The 23838-nt window shown below is 37.6% G+C and overlaps 1 protein-coding gene across 7 annotated transcripts in view; it reads right to left on the bottom strand.

Moving 5' to 3' along the window:
• LTBP1 (latent transforming growth factor beta binding protein 1) overlaps window positions 1-23838 on the bottom strand; it is a 207865-nt gene that overhangs the window by 127110 nt on the left and 56917 nt on the right. For 6 of the 7 annotated variants that reach the window (XM_035320455.1, XM_035320458.1, XM_035320457.1 and 3 more), the window contains 2 exons: window positions 22060-22235; window positions 5921-6088 (listed from right to left, as the gene is read on the bottom strand). In XM_035320455.1, the coding sequence (XP_035176346.1) occupies window positions 5921-6088; window positions 22060-22235 (344 nt within the window). Of the gene's footprint in view, window positions 1-5920; window positions 6437-22059; window positions 22236-23838 lie in introns of those variants that run through there. The other variant, XM_035320461.1, reaches the window with a different exon arrangement.

Here is a 23838-nt window from a genome sequence, read left to right as displayed (position 1 = left end):
GACCAACTTGCTCGATTACTGTTGCAGAGATTTTAAAAGCTAATCTTTTAACCAAGTTATCCAAGAATTCTGAACTTTTCAAGTGTCTGCCAGTGTCTGTTAAAAGAAAAAAATATTTCATCTGGCAGCAAAAACAGCGTAAAACAATAAAGCCTGACAGTCCAGAAATGATAATTATTGCAGAAACAGTAGAAACAAAGCTTTTACCAAATAAGGCTACAAGGTAGCCGCTCTACAGAGAGTAAAAAGACAACCTGATAATGCAGGGGGAATAGCTAAGTTCTTACATCATAACTACTTCAGAAAAGCATGGTATTATGGCAAGCTCAAGTACAAAAACCAAAGAAATTTCAAAGTAACACTTCGCTCTTCCCCACAGAGAATACAATACCAAAACCAGACCGTGAATTATTGAACCATTCCTGAGCTAAGCACCTATTCCAGAGATGACCTCCTCATCAATTACGATATCTGATGGAATGTAATCAAGTATAAAATCAAAGCATTTAAAAAAAAATCAATTCTCTATAGCTATGTTACTAAAAGGAATTCAAAAAACTTTGCATGACATTTGTTACCAATTATTTTAAATCCACCGTTTGAGAAGCTACATCTACATCTGCTAAGTCTCAGCTGAAGCCACTGGGATAGTGATTTGCTGAGGGACAAGCCTCGTAGATCAGACACGGGCCATCGAGCCAAGGTGACACTATTCACTGAATAGTAAATATCACTTCATAACAGAAAAGAACGCATTTCTTCTGACAAGTTGCCATTAACAAACATGAAACCACAATAGGTAGAAAACTGAACAGTAAACACCTCAAGCTGCCAGAAGAGATAGTAAATTCTCTCAACTCAATGCAAATGCTTCTACAAGCCATTGGTCTTTCAATCTGCCTTCTCTGGCACAGAGGTCTTTACATGTCATCATTTTTTTCCTCCAATATTATTTACAATAAATACTTTTTCATGCCAATCAATATTGATGAATCTCCCTCAAATGTCATAGCCTTACAGTACCTGTTAAATGTAGTAGGCTAGTATGTAACACACTGAGCAGAGAAACAACTTTTTTACACAACAAATGGCAACAGGAAAAAGGTATAGTTTGCATCCTGGTTTTTAGTAATGAAATCTGCTTACACCAACATTGAGTTCAAAATCAATTCCCTTAAAAAAAAGTTAAATTCCATTCTTGGATCTCCTGTCGTACACAAACTACAGCAGACAATTTGTTGGCGTACTTATAAATCATCACCTTTTTTAACCAACGCTATGAGGTTTCCATCAGTTTTTATAAGACCAAAAGTGCTCGAATAAGGAGATGCACACTAACTTTTAAAGTATTGATAGAAATTAATGATCATAAGTTCAGAAATTCAACCAACTTTTCATAAAACAATAACCACTTTACCTTTTTAAAGTTCTGAGTAATGATGCTCCCTACATTGTTTCCTAGATAGGAAATCCTCTTAGAATAATAATTACATAGTGACTTTCTTTACTAAACTACCTTCAAATAACTTATTGTTTTAAAATATATTGGGCAAATTTTCTTTCATTACTTTCAACAGTAGACCAAATAAAATTTGAGTAAAATGTTTATGCTGCTTCTTGGAAGTTTCTGTCTGTACATAATTGGAAACTTCTGGACAACCTCAACTATTCAAAAACATTTGTACAGATTCAACACAGTAGAACAGGAAAATCTTTGATATAAAATTCCAGTAGGGAAAGTGACAAAATTTGAGAGGCAATATCATTTGAGCATTATTGCAATAGGGCACAGGGTATGCAGATCGCTGTGATCCATGCTGAGAGTTCTACAATTTATGATTGAAGTGTCTCCAAAATACAGAGGACCAGACACATTTTAATCTTGACAATTATAAAGGGATGAAAAGTGATCAGAAGAAGAGAGGAAGGGAATGTTAAAAGGTGAGCAAGAGAGACTTAAAGGGTGACCTAAAGGGGAGGGGTAGAGCACTAATGCTATCGCCACCTCTGCCACAACATGCTTATCTTTCTACATCTCCTATGGTCTCGGGGAAAAAAAATCTTCAACTCTTCTTGGTCTGCACCTGCAGAGCACTATTTCCCTCTTTGACACAGATACTGCCAAGTGCTCAGACACGAAATTCCTGCAGAAACATACGCACTTCCACTAAATAATATGTGATTCTTTTTTAACTTCCTATTCATAACCACTTAAATGAACTGCCACTTAAATGAACTGCTTTAAATGAGATACAGAGCTGCAAATGAACAGTGAATATAAACCTAAGTATTAAATGACTGCTTCCCTTACTAAGTTCTGTCATTCCTATGCAATGAAAGAGGTAAGAAGCTGTGGAAAAAAAATAGTACGTAAACCTATAATTAAATACATCTGCACAATACGGCAAAAATTAAAGCGTATGAAGAACATTAGGTTGGGCATTTCCTAATTTCTTACTGCTTCATTTTACAGTTACAAATTAGTCACTGTCCTCCCACTGACTACAGAGAAAAAAATCATTTCAAAAATAGGGTATTTTGGAATGTGGAATCATTTTGAGGAGAAACAGGACATGTCACTGAGTAACCTCAACAGTGAATGAGGCAGGAAGCTCATATGTTATTCTATATGCATCCTTTCCTATGCACATATACCGACCCTGTTTTACAAGCCTCCATAGATATATTGGAACTGAAATACCATACAACCTTCACATGCACCAATCTAACAGAATAACGAGGATCATCTATTCAGCAGAAGTTTCCAGTCAGAATAAATGCTTTCATTCTCCAAGCCAATGAAATATGGGAGGTTGGTTAGTTTAACCATGCAACATAGCCCATTCACAAAATGAAACTATAAAAGAAAAAAACTGTTTCACTGAAGCATACTGGCAATCAAGGAGATCCTTCCTTTTTAATTACTAAGTTTTCATCACCTTCAATTGAAATGCTAGAGCTCTTTAGGAAAACAGGGAAAATCTCAACCATCTGAAAAGCTACATTTTCCCCAATCTGTTTCTTCTTGTGGGTTTTTATTTTAATGACTTATCCATATCTAGTAAAATTTTCAGGAAACAGGTTTTGTTCCTTGCCTAGCTTCACTGGTACCACATTTCAGCTGAAATGACCAACCGAGCAAGTATTAAGAATCTGAAACAACCCATGGAAAAACTTCAGGAGCTTCAGTGCAGGCATTGCAGCTTACACTCTTCAAAAATAAAAAATGTTTCTGAAGTTTACTAGAAAGTTTAAAAGCTAAACATGAAATTTTACTCCGTTTACTATTAGAAATAATGAATTTTAAGAACCAAGCAAAATGACGGCTAACTGCAATCTGTCAACAGATACTCTGAATTAAATCTTTTGTGCTAGAGAGCTGCTCCTGGTAAGGAAATGCATTTAGATCTAACAACAATCTAATGATCTAAGGCAGTTTCCTAATTTCCCATTCAAAGGAGATGTCTATTATTAGTAATAGGAGTTAGTTTTCCAAATAGGGCATGTGAACTTATCTTTTCTGAGTTTAGGAAGAAGAAAGACTTTAAAAGAACTACTGAAACTGTGCTGCTCATTGCTTTAAGTACGTATTTTCTGACACGACCTTCTGTTTTCACAGTTGCACTTTTAAATGTCAAATACTTAGAAGAAGAATTTCCATTCATTTTTGATAAACAGTAAGTAAACAAGTTTAGAAATGGGTCTTGAAAGCAAAAAGCACAAGCAAAGCATAACACAGATGTTAAAAATATAATAAAAATAAATGATCTCATAAGACCCAAATTACTTCTGCTTTATGTATCACGAGACATCTTGATCAGGACAAGTCTGAGCTAATGAGATACTAGTTAAAAGAAAGGACATAAAAATCATTTCTATAATTGACATTTTAAACGCTGATTCAAAAGCTCCTGAAAATCTGTGACCAATGACAGAACTCGACCTAGAGGAGTGGGATCTCTCCTCTCCCCATACTAAGAAGTTCAGTTCACTCAGCTTTTTTAAGTGGAGAGCTTTGGAATCACAGTTCAGATCTCTTTCTTTTTCCTTTTCTGTTAAAATCATGATACTCAGAGATATGGTAAATACTTGTGGTCTTTTAAAGGCTACATGGAAGATAGATAGGTACAGACAGATTAAAAATGCCTCTAGATGTGTAGTGACTTGTTTTGATACATTTTTAAACATAATGTTCCCTTAACTTTCCATCAAACACTATTATGAACTGCTTTTGTTGAATACTTCTAGCAGGCTATTGTACACAGTGAATCACAACCTGCATGGCCCGAGGCCAGGAAGGAAGGTGTGGAACGTGCCTTTACAGGTCAATTTCCACTCTCCAAGTTTGTATTTGAGGGAAGGTCATGTTACAACACAGATTTACATAGCAGACAAATTACATGACCGCCCATTCTCAACATTTCATAATTTCAGTAAAAAAAATAGGTCATATGAAGTGTGGGGAAAGAATAAAGGAAGGGGGAAATAACCCTATCTATCCTTTCACAGAAGTCTGAAAAATTAAACCAAAAACTTACTTAACTGGGGTTCTTGCCAAAACACTGGTTAAAACAACTGTATTAACAGAAAACACGAGTTTAAAGTATTTCATTTACCATTCCTTTCTAAAAAAAACTTTTCTTTTTTAATGCATCAAAACAACCATAAATAAAATGTGCTCTATTGCTCTTTTGAAAAGTTTTTTTAAAAAATTATTTTTACTCCAAAACATTTATATATTACAAATATGGATGTTATCAAGGAATGTGTTATTCATTTCAGAAGCTTTCATCCTCAGTCTAGTCTAGTAAGAGTCTTAAGAAAGGGAACTGCTCTTTGTATCGTCTGTCTGGATGAAAAGAATAATAATTTGGAATAGCTTTTTTCCCCCTCAGAGCCTGAAATATAGTGCACTTTAAAAAGGGCAGTATTGGCCAGCATCAGCACTGCCTGACATTATGTTTATACTAGAAGGAGACTAAAATTACAATGTTCATATCTGGCATTCTTTGAGTACAAATTGGCAAAATAATTAATTTTTCAAGTTATTTTTTCTAAAGATATTTTACAATATTTTCATGATTACAGCAAAATTATTTCCAAGAGCAGGTAAGAATAAAGCGTGTAAGTATGCATCCATATATCTGAATTTCATTTAGCTTACCAGACTAATATTTGCACACAAATTCCTACGAACTTCATAAATTGTACAGCTAAAATATGCTAATCCATTAACTCGGATAGCTTTCAGGGTTTGTTTTTGTACAGTTAAACAGTTACAAGGTTTAGACTGGCATACTGTTGGTACTCTTTATTGAGCAAATAGAAAGAATAAACACTAGCAGAGAAATTACTAGCTTCAATAATTGGCCTTAATATTAGCTCATTTTTTTTAAATGGCAAATATGAAATCTGACTTATTCTCAGCAGCAAAGAAGAAATTATAACCTTTTTTGTTTGTTTGTTTTCTAAAAAGTACTACAGTCTTAAGGAACTCTTGAACAATTTTTTGAAGACATTCACTGTGTTAGCTAAGTTTTCATGTGCATTTGATACCTATTCAACAAGTAAGAGGAGGAAACACAGAACTTTTTGTGGAATCTGACATTTCCTCTATTTAGCAACACAACCTCTGAGGGAGTGATTTTACCAAAAGCTTCAGCTTAGCATATTGTAGCCCTGCAGCTGAAAACTCTAATGAATTTATTTATTTATTTATTTTCCTGCAACACAAAAGGAACTTTTGGGATAATTTCAGAGGGATACCAGAAAGCTTGTCTAGCATACAATGGTTCCTTCTCAGCACAGCCCTCCAAACAAAGAGCAGCAGATGCACAACTGGTATTAATAACAAAATATCTCCTCCCTCTGTTAGTCAAGAGAGGACAGCTAAGGACAAATACAGTTTCAGGGTACTTACCTACTCGGAAGTTAGTGGCTGTCAGAGTGTCAGCAGCATGGCCATTCTCACTGATGAGGGTGGTGGTATTTCCCTTCTCACAGTTGTTCTGACAGTTGCCCTTGGTGCAAGTCACTTTGCAGATGCTGGGTGTAAAGACCACCTTGATGCGACCAGTGTGATTTCCCACTGTCAGCGGAGGCAAAGAAAGAAAGAAAAATAAACAGAACACTTTGGTATCCATTGATTTCCTTCAAAAAGTTTTGAAAAAAAAAAGGCGGGGGGGGGAGAAAAAGGCGACAGGTCTCCAGGAGGAGGGCAGTCTGCAGTGCTCTCTCTCATAGATCTCCAGTGGTGTCTCTGAAACAGGAGTAGGAAGCTTAGCAAACAGAGCTCCGGGATACGCTCCAAAACCACATTTAAAGTCAAGTCACTGGAGTGGGATTAGTAATCACAATGCTGCACTTTATTCACAGTCAGACAAAGAGCAATACCAAGGGCATGACAGCTTAAATAGCCAACCCTGACAGGCAGATGTAATGTAAAGAGGCTGGCTGTGCACCTAGGGGTGAATAAACTCTTGTGTCCTCCTGCATACTTTTCCTGTTTCTGCACTTATTAAGTCACTATTTGTAGCTCGACCCCTGGAAATGTTTTAGGCATGCGGCATGTCTGAAAACATCTGTCTCAAATCTCCTGGCACCCCAGCCCAAAGTGGTCAAACCTTGTGACGCAGCTGCCTGGACCCATTTTTTCACAGTTTTTTGGCACCGTTTTTCCACAAGGATTTACATATTATAGACTGAGCTTTGCTGTCAGCCTTTGTTTAAGTAATAAATAGCTCAGGCAGAGAAAGGGGTGAGGAAGTATCAGTAGTTGAAAATACTAGTTCTGAGCTCAAAGGTGGAAAAAAGCTATATATATATATTATTTTTTTAACATACTTCCTTAACAGTCATTTAAAATCTTCTACATAATGAGCAAGCACTAATTTTAAATTAAACTCATCAGAAGAACTACTTCTTGTTATAGAGTTTGATTTTAAACCAGATGTATTTAATCCTAACAGACATTTAACAGCTGAGGCCAAAAAAGATTAAAACTAATTAGTAAAATTAGGGGGAAAGAACAGATGCTATTTGCAATTATTTAAAAAGAAAACATTTTGCCCTCTGCACATTTACTAATAACTTTACTAAGTTCTTATAAATATATTACAGCATCTCTGTTAAAACTATCCATAAATACTTTCATAACAAACCTGAAAGTCCCAAGAAATGACGCACTGAAAGAGAAGAATCTCCTTCCTCCTCCTGTCATAGAAATAAAAAAGTTGCTGGAGAGCTGCCGTCCAACCTAGTTACAGAATACCCTCCAGACTTTTTTTTTTTTTTTTTTTTTTTTTATTTAAGTCTCAAGAAATGCAGATCTTCCCACTTCAAAAGAATACAGAGTCTCTTATTTCTAGCTCTTCATAAACAAAACAATTGTGCCAACTGTTTTGTCTACAGTAAATGCACCGCGCTATTTGAACAGCAGCTGGATTACAGATGCTCCCACCTTATTTTCCCTAACAATACTTAGAAGCGCCGCAACAGACACACAGAAATAAATATTTCAGTTAAAGGCTAGTATTGTGCTTTCAGTTCATTTAGAGACCCTGTAATCTAGGATGTCAAGTATTTCTTACAGAAGTTATTACTACACATTTCCCTATGAACAGAGATCTAATGGCTTGTGAATTGCTGAGGCTAGAATTTCTAAGCTTTCCCTTTGTCACACAGGGCTTCAAAAGCAATACTACTATGCTTGTATGTCATTTGCATCTTTATATATATATATACACACACACACATATATATGTTATCTGTATATATCTTGATATATTGTTTTCCTAGAAAAGCCCAATTCATTTTCTCTTTTATACTTCAGATGTTTTAGTAACATTTTTCCTTTAGGATGTGATGTAATTGAAAAAACATGGTTAGTTGAGTCAAAAGAGTCAGTCCTGTCTACACTGTAAAAACTACTGTATTGGGGGACCCACACAAGTTTTCCAGCCTAGCTAAAAAAATTGGCTTTGCCAGTATAAGTGGAATTATACCATGACTTAATTCTCCTTCATAATATTTTGTATTATGTTGTTGAGTCTAAAGCTGTAGGAGAATTTAGGCGTGATGCTAAAAAAAAAAAAAAAGCTGTTTTTTAAAAAATATTTTTTATTACATAGTTCACATTTTATCAGAAAAATTCTGTAGCCTCAGTTTTTGCTGGAAGAGATGCCTTAATGTGAGACTGAGGGGAAATGGTAAATTTGCCTCTCACCCATTTTTCATGAGCAGACGCCTCCATGTAAGTTTGGGAGTAAGAATATAGGAGCAGCAGTTGAACTGCAATTTTGAAAACACTGGCCACTATCTACAGAGATAGAGTATCCATTAAACAGTTCTTAAATGCAGGTTTTTAGGGAAGCAGGAAGTCTGAAAACCATGTGATGCAGGCTCTGGCCCCTACAAATACTTGAATCATCATCCAACGATGCACTTGCTAGAGAACCAGTTCACTTCACATGGATATTCTTGATATACCAGTTACAAAGAGCCCGGCGTAAGACAACTTAATTATTTTTTCTGCCTTTTTTTTTTTTTTAGATTTACAAAAAATATAGCAAAACTTATTTTCTTCTCCTTTCCTTTCCTAGCAGGATACTGCTTTTAAATTCCTCATTTCTTCTGGAGACATTTAGGAAGGAATCTGAGCTGAAAGTTGATCAGCGTATGAGAAGGAGCTAGGTGACTCAAGGCAGAGATGCTGTCTTCATCATCCTCTGGAGTCATACCTCAGGAGACAGGACTATCCTCACCTAGCCCCAGGTTCAGAGACCGTAACAGTGAGTGTAATACATGCAGATTTCAGTCAAAAAGAGCCCACGGACCTTTCTCCTGAAAGGAAGCGCTCGGCAGAAACTGTATTCGACTTCTTCAAATCATGTCCTTGTTTGTGTGGGGTTTTTAATCTATTTTTGTTTGGTTTGTGTTTGTTCTGTGTGTGTGCGCGCGCGCATATATGTGTGTTTTCTCTTCTACAAAGAGGCAAAGATTTAATCCAAAGGGGAAACTACATCCTTCCATACTTCTTAGATGGTTTGGCATCATGAGTGTTGAAAGTCACTAGAAAATGCCCTTTACTGTCATAGCCTTGACTTCTTTTGAACTTGGGCTAGTTTGTATACAGAAGGACACTGCATTTGTAAGGTTGCATACAGGTTATTTTCTTCTTTAAACTCCAGAAGCTTTACTGATGATGCTATTGTGACATAGACATGAACAGGTCTGCAACATAGATTATCTCAAATTCATTTCTGGAGAAGACTGGAGAAGAATTATGGTGCTACAGCACCACAACATACCTGAAATCATTATTTTTATATAGAGAGACAGAAATGTATCATAAAATCTTCAAAACCAATTTTAAACGTGTGGAAATGAAACACCTCACTGTGCTCTTAAGTATAAGACCAGACTTTGATAAAATACAAATGTGGGAGCAGATAAATAAATGAGCTTAATGAAAGAAAATACAAGCAGAAGATATAAACACCAAGTAAATAGAAAAGCTACTGGAAAAAAGGCATAAATTCAGATTGTTGGCTTACTAACGATAGGCCATTCAGGATTACTTGTAGTAGCTAATCCTCACCCCTGAACCAGGTAGCAAACTTGTAATGGGGGGAGGGGGAGCCCTCAGTAAACTGCACCATCACCCTGCCTCCCGGTCTAGGTTCACTCATGCCTAAGGACCCTTAGATACATCTGTCCAAGGAGATCAGTGGAAGAATGTACACATAATTTCCAAAACCTGTGAAATTCTCTGGGCTAGACTCAAAAAGAAAGATGCCTGGATAAACTGATGAGATTTTAGTTGAAAATTGGCACCACCTTTATATGATTTTCTTTCCATCTCTGTAAGTATGATATAATATTACAAGCATGGCAAGCTCCTGCTGAGATAAATTTATGATCTAACAACAACAACAACTGCAGGAGAAGTGGAAAATATAAGCAAGAGGATTTCTTCATAGCATCCCTTCCATCCCCACTGCCCATCACGACAAACTCTTTTTTTTTTCCTGCATCAGCAGGAAAGGTGAATCGGTTAAGAGGGACAGCTGGAAGGTTTCAGGTCCAGGTGGCCACAGTGGCTCATGCATCCACTCCTGGGCAGAGTTATACAAGGGGAAGGTTTCCTTATGAATCTCCTGAGTGCCTTTGTTTGCAAGGCTGCTCAGTCTTAGCTTCTTTCTAGAAGAATTTGTGTAAACACATTTTTTTCTTCGGTTTTATGGCTGCCCTCATAGCTCCAGCATTCTGCAAAGATTGAACTAGACAGTATTCAATAGCTGTAGTGGATCTCAGAAGATTTGTGGTATGTCCCTGTTTTGAAGGAAGACAATGGGCTAGCAGCACGAGTGAAAGCAGAACTGTTATTCTGTTAAGAAGATGACTACACTGTACTGTCTCACAGGTCAAGTGGGGCAAAAGGAAGAAACTATTTTAATGTGCTGAAAAAAATATATAATTTTGTGTATAATGTTCTTATGCTTCAAAGTGACCTATCAAAGGGATGCATTTATTCACAATAAAAATCATAAGCAGTAGCTTATACTGCAGAGTTGGCTGGTGGAGCTTACACATAACTCTCCCATAATCCTTGCAAAAAACTTTCTTCCAACTACTTTTAGTGTTATGGAGGGTTTTGGTGTTTATTTGTTTTAACATACCGTCAGTTATGACAAATATCCCCATGAAAAATCTCCTGAGGAAACAATTAAGTAAACTGGAGGCTTTCCATTAATACCTCCAAAAATGACACAAACTCAGTGTGTCAACCTACTTCTGCACTGAAGCCAGTATGTTTTTATGTGTATCTACACAGCATCTCATAAAGCCTGAAGATTCTATCTAAAAATAATAAATAAAATTGCACTGGTCTATTCCCAAAGACAACAATTTATGATGGGTTTAATCTCAGACAGTTTAATGTTTTCAAACAATAGCCATGATGCATGAGAACTTTGGAATGCAAATCTATCTTCTTATATCAAAGCCAGTAAGTTTTCACATGGCAAATCGATTCAATGTTTTAAATTCTCAGATGACCTACTCCCTTACCCTCCCCTCTCTTGTTTTCTTAATTAAATGCTGACAGGATAAAAGGAAAGAAATGAGAGGAAATTACTTATTTCCTAAAACATGCGTCTCCCAGTTATTTTACCACTACACCTGGTTTAGTCCTTACTACTAGATATGCTTGTTCAGCCAAAAGGAAAGCTGACGTAGTATAAAAATCAACCATGTAAGTAAAATAGATAAGCTTTCCGAACTATTGTTGAATGACCTTTTTATATTTATTTACTTGCAATATGTGAGGAAATTCTGTTTTACCATCACTTAATCATCAGTTTAAAACAACAACAAAGTTTTGCAAAGATCAGAACCAGTTGAAACATAGCTACCATACACCTTGGGTATATACCAAAGTCTGGGAGACACCTGTAACTTCTAGCTCTTACTGTAACTAAGGAATAAAAAAAAAGGACAAAAGAAAAAAAAGAGATGCAAAGACACTAGGTCCACATACAGACTAGAAGATCTTCCCTAAATTTCTGATTGCACGTTGAGAGGAATACAGCCCTTGCTAGGCACAGAAAGGACCGAAAGAGACTATCAGATCCTGTAACCTCTCCTACCTCTTCTCCCTTCCTTTCACAAGTTAAAAAAAACAGCAGTACACAAAAACTTTGTCCAGTCTATTCTTAAAACCCTTCTATTACGCAGATTCCACAGTGTCCCTAAGGAACACATTCCTCTGTTTCAGTCTCTCTTCTTAATATAAAGAATATTCCTAATACCTAACCCACATTTCCCTTGTTGCAATTCAAGTCTATTATGCCGTCTTATCTATGGTGAACTCCGAGAAAACCTTATTCCTCTGTAAATCGATCTCTACCATACTTGAAGACTGCTACTGAGATTCCCCGTCAGTCTCATTTTCTCCAAACCAAAACCATCTCACGTTTTTCAGTCTAACAAGCCATATTTTGCAGTTTGACATTCTTTCTTGCTTTGCTTTTAATTTCCCTCAGTTGGTTCTTGTCTTCCTTCAATTCAACTGTCCAAAACTAGACACGATTGCAGCTGAGCTCTGATCAATGCTGGGGAGTGCAACAGGATTACTTAATGCATCTTTACTGAAATGCTCATGTTGGGATAACTTGTTTCTCTCCCCCAACAGTGCACTATTGATCCTTCATACTCAGCACCAGCCTACATGATAGTCAAAGGGGCACAGACACCCTGAATCCTTTTCTGATGGGTTGGAAAAGGATGTCATCCCCATGATGTGAATAAGAACCATTCGTCTATGTGACATTAGCAAGGCTGAACTCAGCCTATCTACAACCCAGGGAGAGTATGAGCCTTATTCTATTTAACCGCCACGAGCACAAGCCAAAGTCTGAAAAATGCATGGATTCAAAAACACAAGGCACAGATGCTAGGTAACTTCATTTTTGATTTCTATTTAAAACGCCTGCGTTTACATACGGCAGTGCATCTGTGCTCATCAGAAATGTTGCATTACATTACACACTTCATACCTGATTCTCTATTCCCAAGCACTGAGAGTAATCAGATACGACAATGAAACTAAAAATAAGATGAACTGAGTTTTATTCCACCCAAGATCCAATGCTCTAGGTGATCCTTCTCAGCAGAAGGGTTGGACTGGGTGATCTTCAGAGGTACCTTCCAACTCCACCCATTCTGTGATTCTCGGCCCCAGCAATAACTTTTGGTTGATTTTAGGAGAGGCAAATAACCCATTCTTCAGTTCTCTTAACCTCAGTTTAAAGTAGATGTAAAGGTACACAATGCATTGCTTAAAATAATTTGCTACAGCAAAACTTGCCTCATTCAAGCACACTTTCTTCATGAACTTGAGCAGATCCTGATAAAGTGATGTCTGCAACAGAGGCACACTGTGTTTTCTTCACCATAGACGGCTGTCACTTAGACATCAAAGGAGCACATGCAGGCACAAGCGCTGAGATAGCTTTGAAGAACATTCATAGCTATACTTACATGTTCCCATCCAGGAGCCCTTTGTTGTCAAATCCTCTCACTGACATTGCCTTTTCAGAACAGTCAGAGGAATTCACAGCAATTAGAATAATTTTTCTTCTGTCCCAGTGCATAACAAATGATTCATGCATGGATTGGAAAACTGATTTCTGTCAGCAGGTATAATGAATCACCTTTTTTTCTTCCTTGTCTGTTTTCCCCCTGCAATGATTCTCTACATGCAGTCTTCAGGCAGGAAACAACCTACCTTGGCTTACATCCACTTTCGATGTTTAAAATGAGGTTAAAAAACAAAACCAAACAAAACCCGTACCTCTGATCAATAGTTTGTAGTGAAAAATGTATCTATCATTTCCCTGTACGTAGTTTAAGAGGTTCTAGAAAAGCATACCAATGCAAGTAAATTAACAGACTGTAATGCAGTTGGAGAGGTCTGGGAGGATGGCCTCAATTTGGTTTAATTTATTGGTTTATGTTTATTTGTTTTAAAGGTATTACACAAACTAAATCCACAAAGGAATGTAATGCTAAAAAGCTTAAGTTTTAGCCTTGAGACATGCCCCTGATCAGTCCTAGGCCTTTTGTACGAGAGATGAGAGAAGTTAATCTCATATAGGTAAGCAACCTAAGCAGCATGCTGAATAGGAATGCACCCAACCTATTAAACAGGATATACTGAGGACAAAAGACTGCATTTAGCTGAAATCCTTTTAGGGCTTAGACACTTTTCTTTGAGGAACTGGAGGACCTTCAAAACAGCTGTGGTTCCAAACCCCACCATGACTACACCAGAGGAACTTAGGAACCTTAATACAGTTGAATATTTTTAACAAGGCTTAACTGACTGCCCTCCTAAGGACAGGCAGGCAGATGAATGCTTCCAGCCGCAGGTCCAAGTGGGAATTAGAGACCAGCACCCAGATAGCCTGACTTCTTCAGAGTGAAGCACTTCTGAAACAGAACTTCAAGTTCCTCAAGAGCTTCAGGCTTGGAAGTTTACAACTGTGCTTCAGGTTTGGGACTAGAGACATCTCCAGCAGTAAGCATCCCAGCATGAGATTGATGCACAGAAGTCTTGTTTAACTCCCATTCATGATATCAACATGTTTCGGTATCTGGGCCCAAAGGGTATTCACTTAAGGGATATGGGAACAAAGCCCAAAAAACACATTTAGGAGCTTAGGAGCAGACAATCATCTTAATGTCTAAGACAGAAAGCCATTCCACACAACACTCATCTCAGCTGTAATGAAGCAGCAACGACTTCATTGTCCACCTCAAACAATCTTCCCTGATGGAGGCTTCTGCAGGTAATACTGCAGGAGCTACACACTCAGACAGTTAATTCAGCATCTTCCCATGCAAACTTAGAGCTATACATTACAGTTCAGGTGGGCACAGATGAGCACACGTTATTATTGTCATTGACACTTTAGAATCTCAGAAATAAAGCAACTGTTTACCTTATCAAGAGAACTCTTTCAAGAAGTCTCTTTCAAGAAGTCTCAACCACCCAATCTCCTTCAGAAGAAATCATGCATTTCACCTAAGGATATTAGTTACGCTCCTTCCACAATCAAGACTTCAGACTTTACCTTGTCCTATAATAGAACTACAACTCTTCAGTTGAAAAGCATCAGTTGAAAAGCATTTCAGTTGAAAAGCATTAAATAAATTCTTGAGATAGACACATAATTTCCCCCTTCCCAGGGCAGGCGACTCACTTACATGAGAAACCAAATGTTAGGTGTAACGCTCTGGAAGTGTTTACCATTCCAGGAAGAATCAAAAATAAAAATTAAATGAATATTGCTTTACTAAGTATATTTATTTAGCATCCAATTTCCTGAAGGGAAGCAACTGAAAAGCACTAAGGAAGTCAACAAACTGTAAACAGTGATAAAGGACATAACGTCATGGAATTAAGTTATAAATGAACACAACCCTCTCTGCATGCTGAATCACCATTAAAAGTCATCTCTCAGCACTGCATGAAGCCAAGATCTTTCTTCTTTAAATTTTCAGAAGGGGCGAAAATATGTTCACAGAAATAAAGATGTCACTGATTCAGAAATCTCACTGGATACGAAAGGACCTTCTTACAGTACTTTTTTGTCTAGGTTTGTTCATTCTTTCTGGCGTGGGCGACAGCACTGACATCAGACAAGAGTATCTCCTATGAGTAAAACCAGACTTAGCTACTTGCAACAGTCAGAACTAATTCTTCGCATCCAAGTGGTATCACAACAACTCTGATGTTAGCTTGGCTAAGGGACTTTTAATGTTTGATTGTGTGCGTTCAACCTGTCTATGTTACCCAGCTAAATTACAATTTTGAAACACGTCATAAAGGTTTTCCCCTACAGAATTTTCTGGAAAGTCTCTTCTGTCTTTCTTCTTGAGAAATCTTTGGATTTGGAGCCAATTCTCTTTCATCACAACAGTTGAGAAGCATTTGTCTCAGTCTGTGTTTTTCCCCAGCTATAACAATTTTTGAACTGATTTTAATTCAGTTTGCCAGATCACCAATCTGCTTTTCCAACATTTTTCCCCACACTGCTGTTTATCACTCTTGGCTTCCATATTTTAAAGCATAGATAGATGGCCATTCATTTTGGGGGGTGAATATAACATTTAAATCAATTCCTGAAAAAGCACCAGCAGTCCTTGCCTGTCACGCAGACATTCAATTATTCAATTATTGGTGAGCTCAGAGCCATAATTTATTTTTTTTTTTTTTTTGGGGGGGGGGGGGGGGGGAGGAGGCTGATTTACTGCCTCCTCAATCATGCACCCTGTATGGAGGACAGGCACAAAAAGGGTATTGTTAAAATGCCTGCTGCTCTAGTACATTTAAAGAAGTTTACATTTATAGTTATTCTATTTCCTAAGGATTTCAAAGAATTCCACAGTTCTTTATAATTGCTAAATAAACTATGTTATTGTTTAAACTTACTTTTTTTCCCAGAATTTGTCACCCTACTTTATGAAGCAAAAGCAACGTAAATGTGCTGCTGGAGTCTACAGAGGTAACTGCATTAGCGTCAACCCAGCTAAAGCACTTAATTTATATTTGGAGTTCAGCCTCTTGTTTCCAAGTCCCACTGGAATCAAATACAAACTTTAAAAGGCTGTTATGAATTGCCCTGCCTTCAAATAGCAGTATGTCTAATGCTCTTAAATGGGAGAGAGGAAAACTGTGCTTTACTGAGATTGCTTGGCTTTTATCATCAAAAAAGCTACACTGTTGTTTGACCCTGATGCTGACTGCACCAAAATTTTGCTTAAACATTTTAAAATGTCCCTGAAAAATCCCCCCTGAAGGGGAGCAAATGCTCTGCACACATATGAAAATGCTTTGCATGTGAGAAAAAAAAATCCCTGAAATTTAAAAAGCACCCCATTCCCCTATTTGTATTCCCATCCCCCTATTTGTATTTGGTTATGTACAACCTCAGGAGCAACACACGCAAATGTCAGTTCCCATGAGTAACCAGAGTGAATTTAATTCCACATTCCCTTCAAATAGGCTGTGTTGTGATTCTTCAATTACTGAAATATTTCTCTTCTGCCTGTTAGTCTAACTGTTTATTCTCTTTTTACCCACCTCATGCTGCTGGCCATGCCTTGTTTAATCACAGCATAGCCATAACATTCTTCCCTTACCTTCAACTTTCTCAAAACCTCCATTTAGGGAAAACTACCAGAGTTCAAGCCTAATATACACACATACACATGTAGGCAGAAGTTTCAGAAAATGCAATGCTCTAGTTAAAACAAGCCACTGAGAGAATTTTGTAGTTTATGTAGAACTGTTCCACAAACAAATACCAAGAAGGATGGAAAGAAAATCTGATCCACTAAAGAACTGATGGTGCTTCTGCTTTAAAGCAACATATACTGAGCCACGGTCACACATCTGATCACACAGATGCATTTACATGTGTCATATCTCTGAATCCATTTCTTTAACAGTAAAACATTTATGTATTTTACAGCTGTTTACCCATACTTACTGATGGGGAAATAGTGTTATTATGATGCAAGTGTCTCACAGTGAAGTCAGAATGGTGCAATTTCATAAAAGTAGTGTAAACTCAAATCTCAAAGCAACACCTGTTTTTGCTATAATCAGCTTATGAAGTCATCAGTGAAACCAGCATGGTTAAATTCTGTATAAGCTTAAAAAGGAGCTTCTGTAAGTTATCAGTGTGCTATGCTTCCAATAGTAGAAAAGCTATTGTTATGCCAGAATTGTAAAAGACTACTCTCCGCAATTCTAAGAGGTGGAACATTTTATAAACATATAAACTGTATAAACTATATAAACATATTTGAAGATACGTAAAATCTGAGGCAATACAATGCACCAGTAGTTAAGAACAGACACATGACTTTAATATCATAGAACCATAGAAAGGGTTGGAAGGGACCTTAAAGACCATCTAGCTCTAATGGCCCTGCCATGGGCAGGGATGTCACTCACTAGATCAGTTGCCCCGGGGCCTTGTCCAACCCAGTATTGAACACTTCCAGGGATGGGGCATCCCTGGGGCAGTGTGATTGTTTCTGCCCCATAACTTTGAACATGGAATAACTTTGTTATATAAACATGTTTTATTTACTTCATAGAATGCTATTCCTGCTGTGGGTAAGATATTCCTTATACTTCCTCTCAGGTTTTGTTTTTCATGTCATTTCTGATCACCTCAGGTGCCAACTGATACATTTTCACAACGTGCCTGTAACGTAGGGATCATCATGGCTGATGGTGGCATCATTGTTTTACACATGTGGCACTGGAACCCTGTGGGGGCTTGCAAAAGTGTTCAATACATGAAGGCAACACTCACTCCAGCAACATCAGACAAGTGATTTCAGACTTAGAAATTCCACTTCTTCGAGACTGAAGGGCACTATGCACAATGCCTCTACAAAACTATCTCGCGCTGGTAAACGAAGCATATCGTCCACATCCCTCTTGAACCATGAAGCCCAAGACATTCTGCAGTATTCTATCGCAACACAGAGCTGCATTATAACTCTCCTTGATCTCCCATGCTTCTCCTAACCTGGCCTGGAAAACACATTGACAGAATTTCTCAGGAGTGGTTGACAGTGGTTTTGCAATCACATCATATAGCTCCTTCAGAATCCTTTGCTGAATCCCTTACAACCCATGGTTATTCCTTAGTCTTCTTCAGAGCAGGAATATCTATATGCACCAGCCTTATGCCATAAAAATGAACTAATTTTGGCAGAAGAAAAAAATATACAGGTGGCTTAACACTACTCTAACAGTCTGGTTTTTTTTTGTTTGTTTGTTTGTGATACTCCATAAGAAAAGCAGAAGCTTCTCAGTCACAATCCTTTATAAACATCCAAATTTACACCTAAGTTGAAAATCTCCCCGACAGAGGCTCATTGTACTTTTTAGAATGCATTAAAGACAATCAAAATTTGGCTTCATAGCTATTCATATTCCCAACGTAGAAAAAATTGTATTATGTATTTGGAATGAATGGTTCAAAACAAACAGATTTCTTCTCTAAGGAGCAATAGGCAATGTTTTTAGAAATCTCAACAGCCTTCCTCAACCGTCTAATTTTACCTCACCCTGTATTAAAATAAGTTTTAAAAAAGGATTTGAAATGAAGAATAACTCAACAGTGAGTGAAAATCTAACATTGTATTCCCAAGATACTTACCTTATTTTTACTTATATTCTTCAATAAGAACTTGACAATACTAAAATATTCAAACTTAAGATAAAAGTATAACATAACTTTCCTGGGAAAAATAATAAAGAATTATTTAACACCAGAAATGGACAGAGTGAAGCTGTGAGTGGCTTACCCTCTTACTAGTCTAATCAGCAGTTCTGACAACTGTGTTGAGAAGCATTTCAGAAATTGCACATTTAGTTTAGAATTTGCTTATAATCATATATTTATACACTTTAGACTGTTAGAAACAACACAATTTCTTTAACTGATTTTCTTCAGCATTACATTTATAAAGCCAGGGAGACCAGCACTATTATTTATAGGATCCATGCTCAGCTCAAGCTGACTGGTGGTTATTATTTAACAGTGCCTTTAAAAGCGTCTGAAGTAGATGTACCTGATTTACTGAAAGTATAATCTTCCTGTTGGTTTATAGACCACTAGGTTGCACACAATTTTGCAACTGAAATTTCTGTGCTGATGTCATTGCTACTGTTAGAATCATAGAGGATTTTGAACCCTAAGGTTTCAAATGTTCAGGCAAATTATAGGTTGTATCTGTATTTCAGATCTAAAGACAAGTATTTTAAAACTATCACATTTATGACTTTATCATATTTCTGACTTATTGCAACTTTGATGGCTTACTGAATTTTCAAGCTCCAGTGATATAATGTATAATTTTACAGTAGAATTCAGTTTAAATGACACAAAAGAACAGATCATTATTCTGCTGTCTTTATTAAGTCTACTATACTGGAGATCCGGAAAATAAACCGTTGAAATACAGCCAAGTAAACGTTCTGGGAGGAACCTCAAATGAATTTGAATTGAAAACTACTTAAACATGACTAATTTTAATGCTTTCTCTGTAGTATCTCCAAATGGTGGTCTGGCAACACCGTCACAGGTAATTCACACAAGACTGCCAGTCTGTGAATCAGAAGATGCCCAGAAGCACCCGGCTCACATTTGGCAGTTTTGCTCCCAAAGCATCATTAGCCTATACCTCATCTCCCTTCACCAGAACACACCAATCTCTAAAGGCATTTCAGTACTGACACTTGTTCCCATTTCAAGTTTATTCATTTCATGTCACACAATTAAAATCACCTGCAGAGGTCCAGAAAAATCAACATCAATTGTAGCTACAGATAATAAAAATAGATTTGTTGTATGGAGTACACCTTGAGCAGATGTCACTGTGTTAATATTTCAAAATAAAATGCTTAGAAAAGGTCAAAAAATAACTGAGTCACTTGTTTTGCACCCTATTTAATTTCTAGATATTAATTAAAGATTTGGTGAAATCACCCAAGAGTGATTATCTAGCTATTTCATCTCTTTCCTGGATAAGATATTTCATGATAAGAAAAAAAAAAATCTTTAAGTGTTTAATACTACATTTCTGGCTTTTGCTTTTCATTAAAATTATTAAAATTTTCCCTCTTCTGTTTCAAGTATTACTACACTGCCATTATCAATTCCTTTGCTAAATAAAGAGGCTCTCCCATGAAACAGGGCTGTATATTTAACAGCTTTGAGAGGAATCCCATGGTGTCATCAACCACTCTCTCATCAATTTCCTCATTCTAACCAAACAATGAGCTTCAGCCCTGCCATAAGCATGACTTGATTCACAGCAGCTCATGTCTCAGTTCAAGATAGGGCGAGTAACTGCACATTGGTGGTTAGCATGTGACACCTGCCGTGAAATTTCACATCCTAAGCTTATCTCACTGTCATAAATTCAAACATCCCTAACATTGAAATACTAACAGTTTAAGTTAAATAATCAATTTTTATTGAAGCTTTATGGAAGCAACAGTCTTCTGTCCTCAGAGTCCATTCCAAGTACCTCTAAAAATCAGAAACTGTATGCCAACAGAAACGCATGCAGTTGGCCACACTCTAGACCTTCTGTCCAGGCTAGGGGTATACAGGCTTAAATTCTAACACCACACAGCTCAAACTGTACTCTGTACTAGCAGATATCTAAGCCATTTTGTCAGAAGATGCAGCCACCAACTCCCAACTTACAAATGTAGAAGTGAGAAGCAAATCTGGTTAAGTACTTGGAGAACTACACAGCCTGGAATTTATATGCTCACTGGCTAGCAAGAGTCAGAATAGGACACAATCCAACACTAGTGGCCACTAATATCTTATTTGGAAGAAAATTACAGATGACTAGAAGAAAAGCAATGGCACCTTCTTGTCAAAAGGGACTACTGGTTGATGTTGACAATACAATTAAACATCTCTCAACAGGTTCTGAGAAAAGGATGTCAGGCTTTGCAAGCATGATACTTCACTGCTCTGAAAAGGTTAATCTAAAGGCCCAGGGCTGACTACTGTTCTTCCCATTAGGGCCAAGATTCTTCTTACCCTTCAATGAATTTACTGTTTCAGAAAAGCAAGCAGAGGGTTACATTTAAGTATAAATGGACAGACCATAAAGATGTGCAACACAGAGACGCAAAGATACAAAAGGAAACTGTATTTATGGATTTAAAAGAAAACCCTCTTCCCTAAATCCTCATGGAGCATGAGGATCCTGTGCTGTAGCAGAAGCCTGTCAGGAGATTGTGAGTACCTTAGCTCTCTGTCTTAATCAGTCCATTATTTTAGCGCAGGAACTTTTCTCCAAATCAGGCCAGCAGACGCTCTGTAATGCCTAACCCATAATTCATCAAGCTCTTCATCTTTTAAGCCAAAACTTGTCCTCAAGCTCCCCACACAATGGAGCATGAGCCAAGGCCACAAGCTGGGCACCTTCACAATCCTTTTTTTTAATAAATATGAAGCAGAAATGCTAGTGCAGCCTCCATACTGTGCAGAAGTTCATAAACACATAATAAATTAAATATAGAGAAAAATAGTTGCCAATAAGACCACAGTCCTGGACTCCAGCTTTCCAAGAAGGGTATCCATCATACTGAAGTAAGGGAAACTGTCACCTTAAGCTGAATACGCTCTCAACTATGCCTACTTCAACAACTGTTCACAAAGCACCTTTTATCTGAAGGAAAAGCTATCATCTAGAAATAGCTCAATGACAGTCCAGCAGTGAATCAGGTTGCCTTTTTTTTTCTCCATACAGGAAATCTGTTTCGCGTCTCAACAGGATGCAGAATGTTAGAGTATTTGCTAATTTGAAAATTATATTGTTTAATTATTTAGACTTTTTTTTGAAGTGTTACTGAAATTCAGATAACAGAAGCTTTCAAGATCTTAAAAAAAAAAAAATAGGGCGGGGGGCTTACAGTACACTTTCTGCAGTTGTACTCACATTGAAAAGGTGATGCAAGTTGGTCCTGGCCCAGTCTCAGTGGTAATGAGCCCTCAGTGGATTGTTCTCCTGAGATCACTTTTTTTACTGGATAATATTTGGGTTTGATCACATATTCCTGTGTTTGGCCATGATGAAGATTCATCATCAGCGTCTGAGATGAAAGGGGTATCATCCTGTTTTAGGAAAAAAAAACAGAAGAGACGGAATGATGTAAGAATTAATAAATTAGACTCAAAAACAACCGGTAAAAAATAAAGACATTAATCTGTACTCCAGGTTCTCATAAGACTATTTGGGAATCACAGAATTGTAGGGGTTGAAAGGGACCTTGAGAGATCATCGGGTCCAACTCCCCCGCCAAAGCAGGGAAGTTCACTAGCTTCAGATTAAGCATGTGATTTTCCACACATTTAGCATTCTCATTGTTGTGTCAGCTCAACAAACACTTTAATAACCTGATACAGACTACAGGGATTATATTATCTCTTTTCTGATAAAAAGTACCAGCTCAGAAAACGGGGAGGAATGGGCAAAAGCCCTCCTCAAAATCACGAGTTGGAGCTCAGCTTTGTTAGACGCATAGCTTTCCAGACCGGTCAGACAAACAGCAGTTCTTTCAAACCCCCATTTCCTACAAATGTTATTTTACAGTAAATACAGAAAGTAAACCCTATGCCCAGCTGACCTTTCCTCTGTTCCCAGAAACCTTGTTCCATTCCCCACCATACCCCGCTAGCCATAAGAACATTGCTACTCTTCTTCAGTCTTTTCCCCATCTCATCACGAGGTCTGTCCCTGTTTCCCAGCTCCACATTACTTCCCCCATCCACTCTCTCCTTGCCTGCTCTATTGAACATGTCCGACAGATATCCCACAACCACATAGCTTCCCTTCACAGCAATTTCCCCTACTTGTCAAACAAGATTTTGCTCCTTCAAGCTCACTGATTCTCTCATTGATATTACCAGTTCCTTACTTTTGTTGTTGGCTTCTCACCGCACAAGACCTTGCCAACTTTCAGTACGAATTCCTCTTATTCCCCAAAACCAATGTTATTTACCCATATACCACTAGCAGTAGAAACTACTGTTTTTCAAACCAAAAAGCTGTCTTTCCCACCCTCCACAGTACCACCCAACAATAAACAAGCAAAGGAGGAAGTTACATAGTTGTTAGTCACATGCAATGAAACTACAAGCTATTTTGGGGCTCTGGGCTGCATGGTGCCACTGCCTGGCAAGTCATAACAATGCATGGTGCCACTGCCTGGCAAGTCATAACAAGTCTTCAATTAATGAACCTAGTAATAGCAAATTATCAAGAAGTTGTAGGTAGTGTAGATCACACTGCAGAGATGTGTATTCCTCAAGAGAATATTATCAATCACTAACCTAGTAACAGTGGCTATTAGGATTACATTGTACTTTGCCCAACTGAAGGCACAAGGAGTGGGATGCTGTGATCCCTCATGCTCTTCTCAACTGAGGGTCTGTAGTATGTTTGCTCAGCAGAAGTGGAAATATAGGAAAGTTACAGGATTTTTAACAGAGATCCCTCAAAAAGTCTGAGCTCTGTAGGGCAAATAGCTGTCCTCAGAATAAGGCATGGGCCCTAAATCATAGAAAATGCTGGGCAGTACTTCCCCACAGTGATGAAGCTGAAGAAGTTTCAGCTGAGCAAGAAGACAGATGACTACAGCATTGTTTTCCTACATTTGGAGCCAGAGCCAGGCCCTATCTCCAAAGCAAAGCCTGATTCCTTAGTTATGTTATTTGA

Source organism: Oxyura jamaicensis, chromosome 3, assembly GCF_011077185.1.
Source record: "Oxyura jamaicensis isolate SHBP4307 breed ruddy duck chromosome 3, BPBGC_Ojam_1.0, whole genome shotgun sequence".
NCBI lineage: Eukaryota > Metazoa > Chordata > Aves > Anseriformes > Anatidae > Oxyura > Oxyura jamaicensis.
Note: the sequence above shows the minus strand (reverse complement) of the source record. Positions and strands in the feature narration are given on the sequence as shown.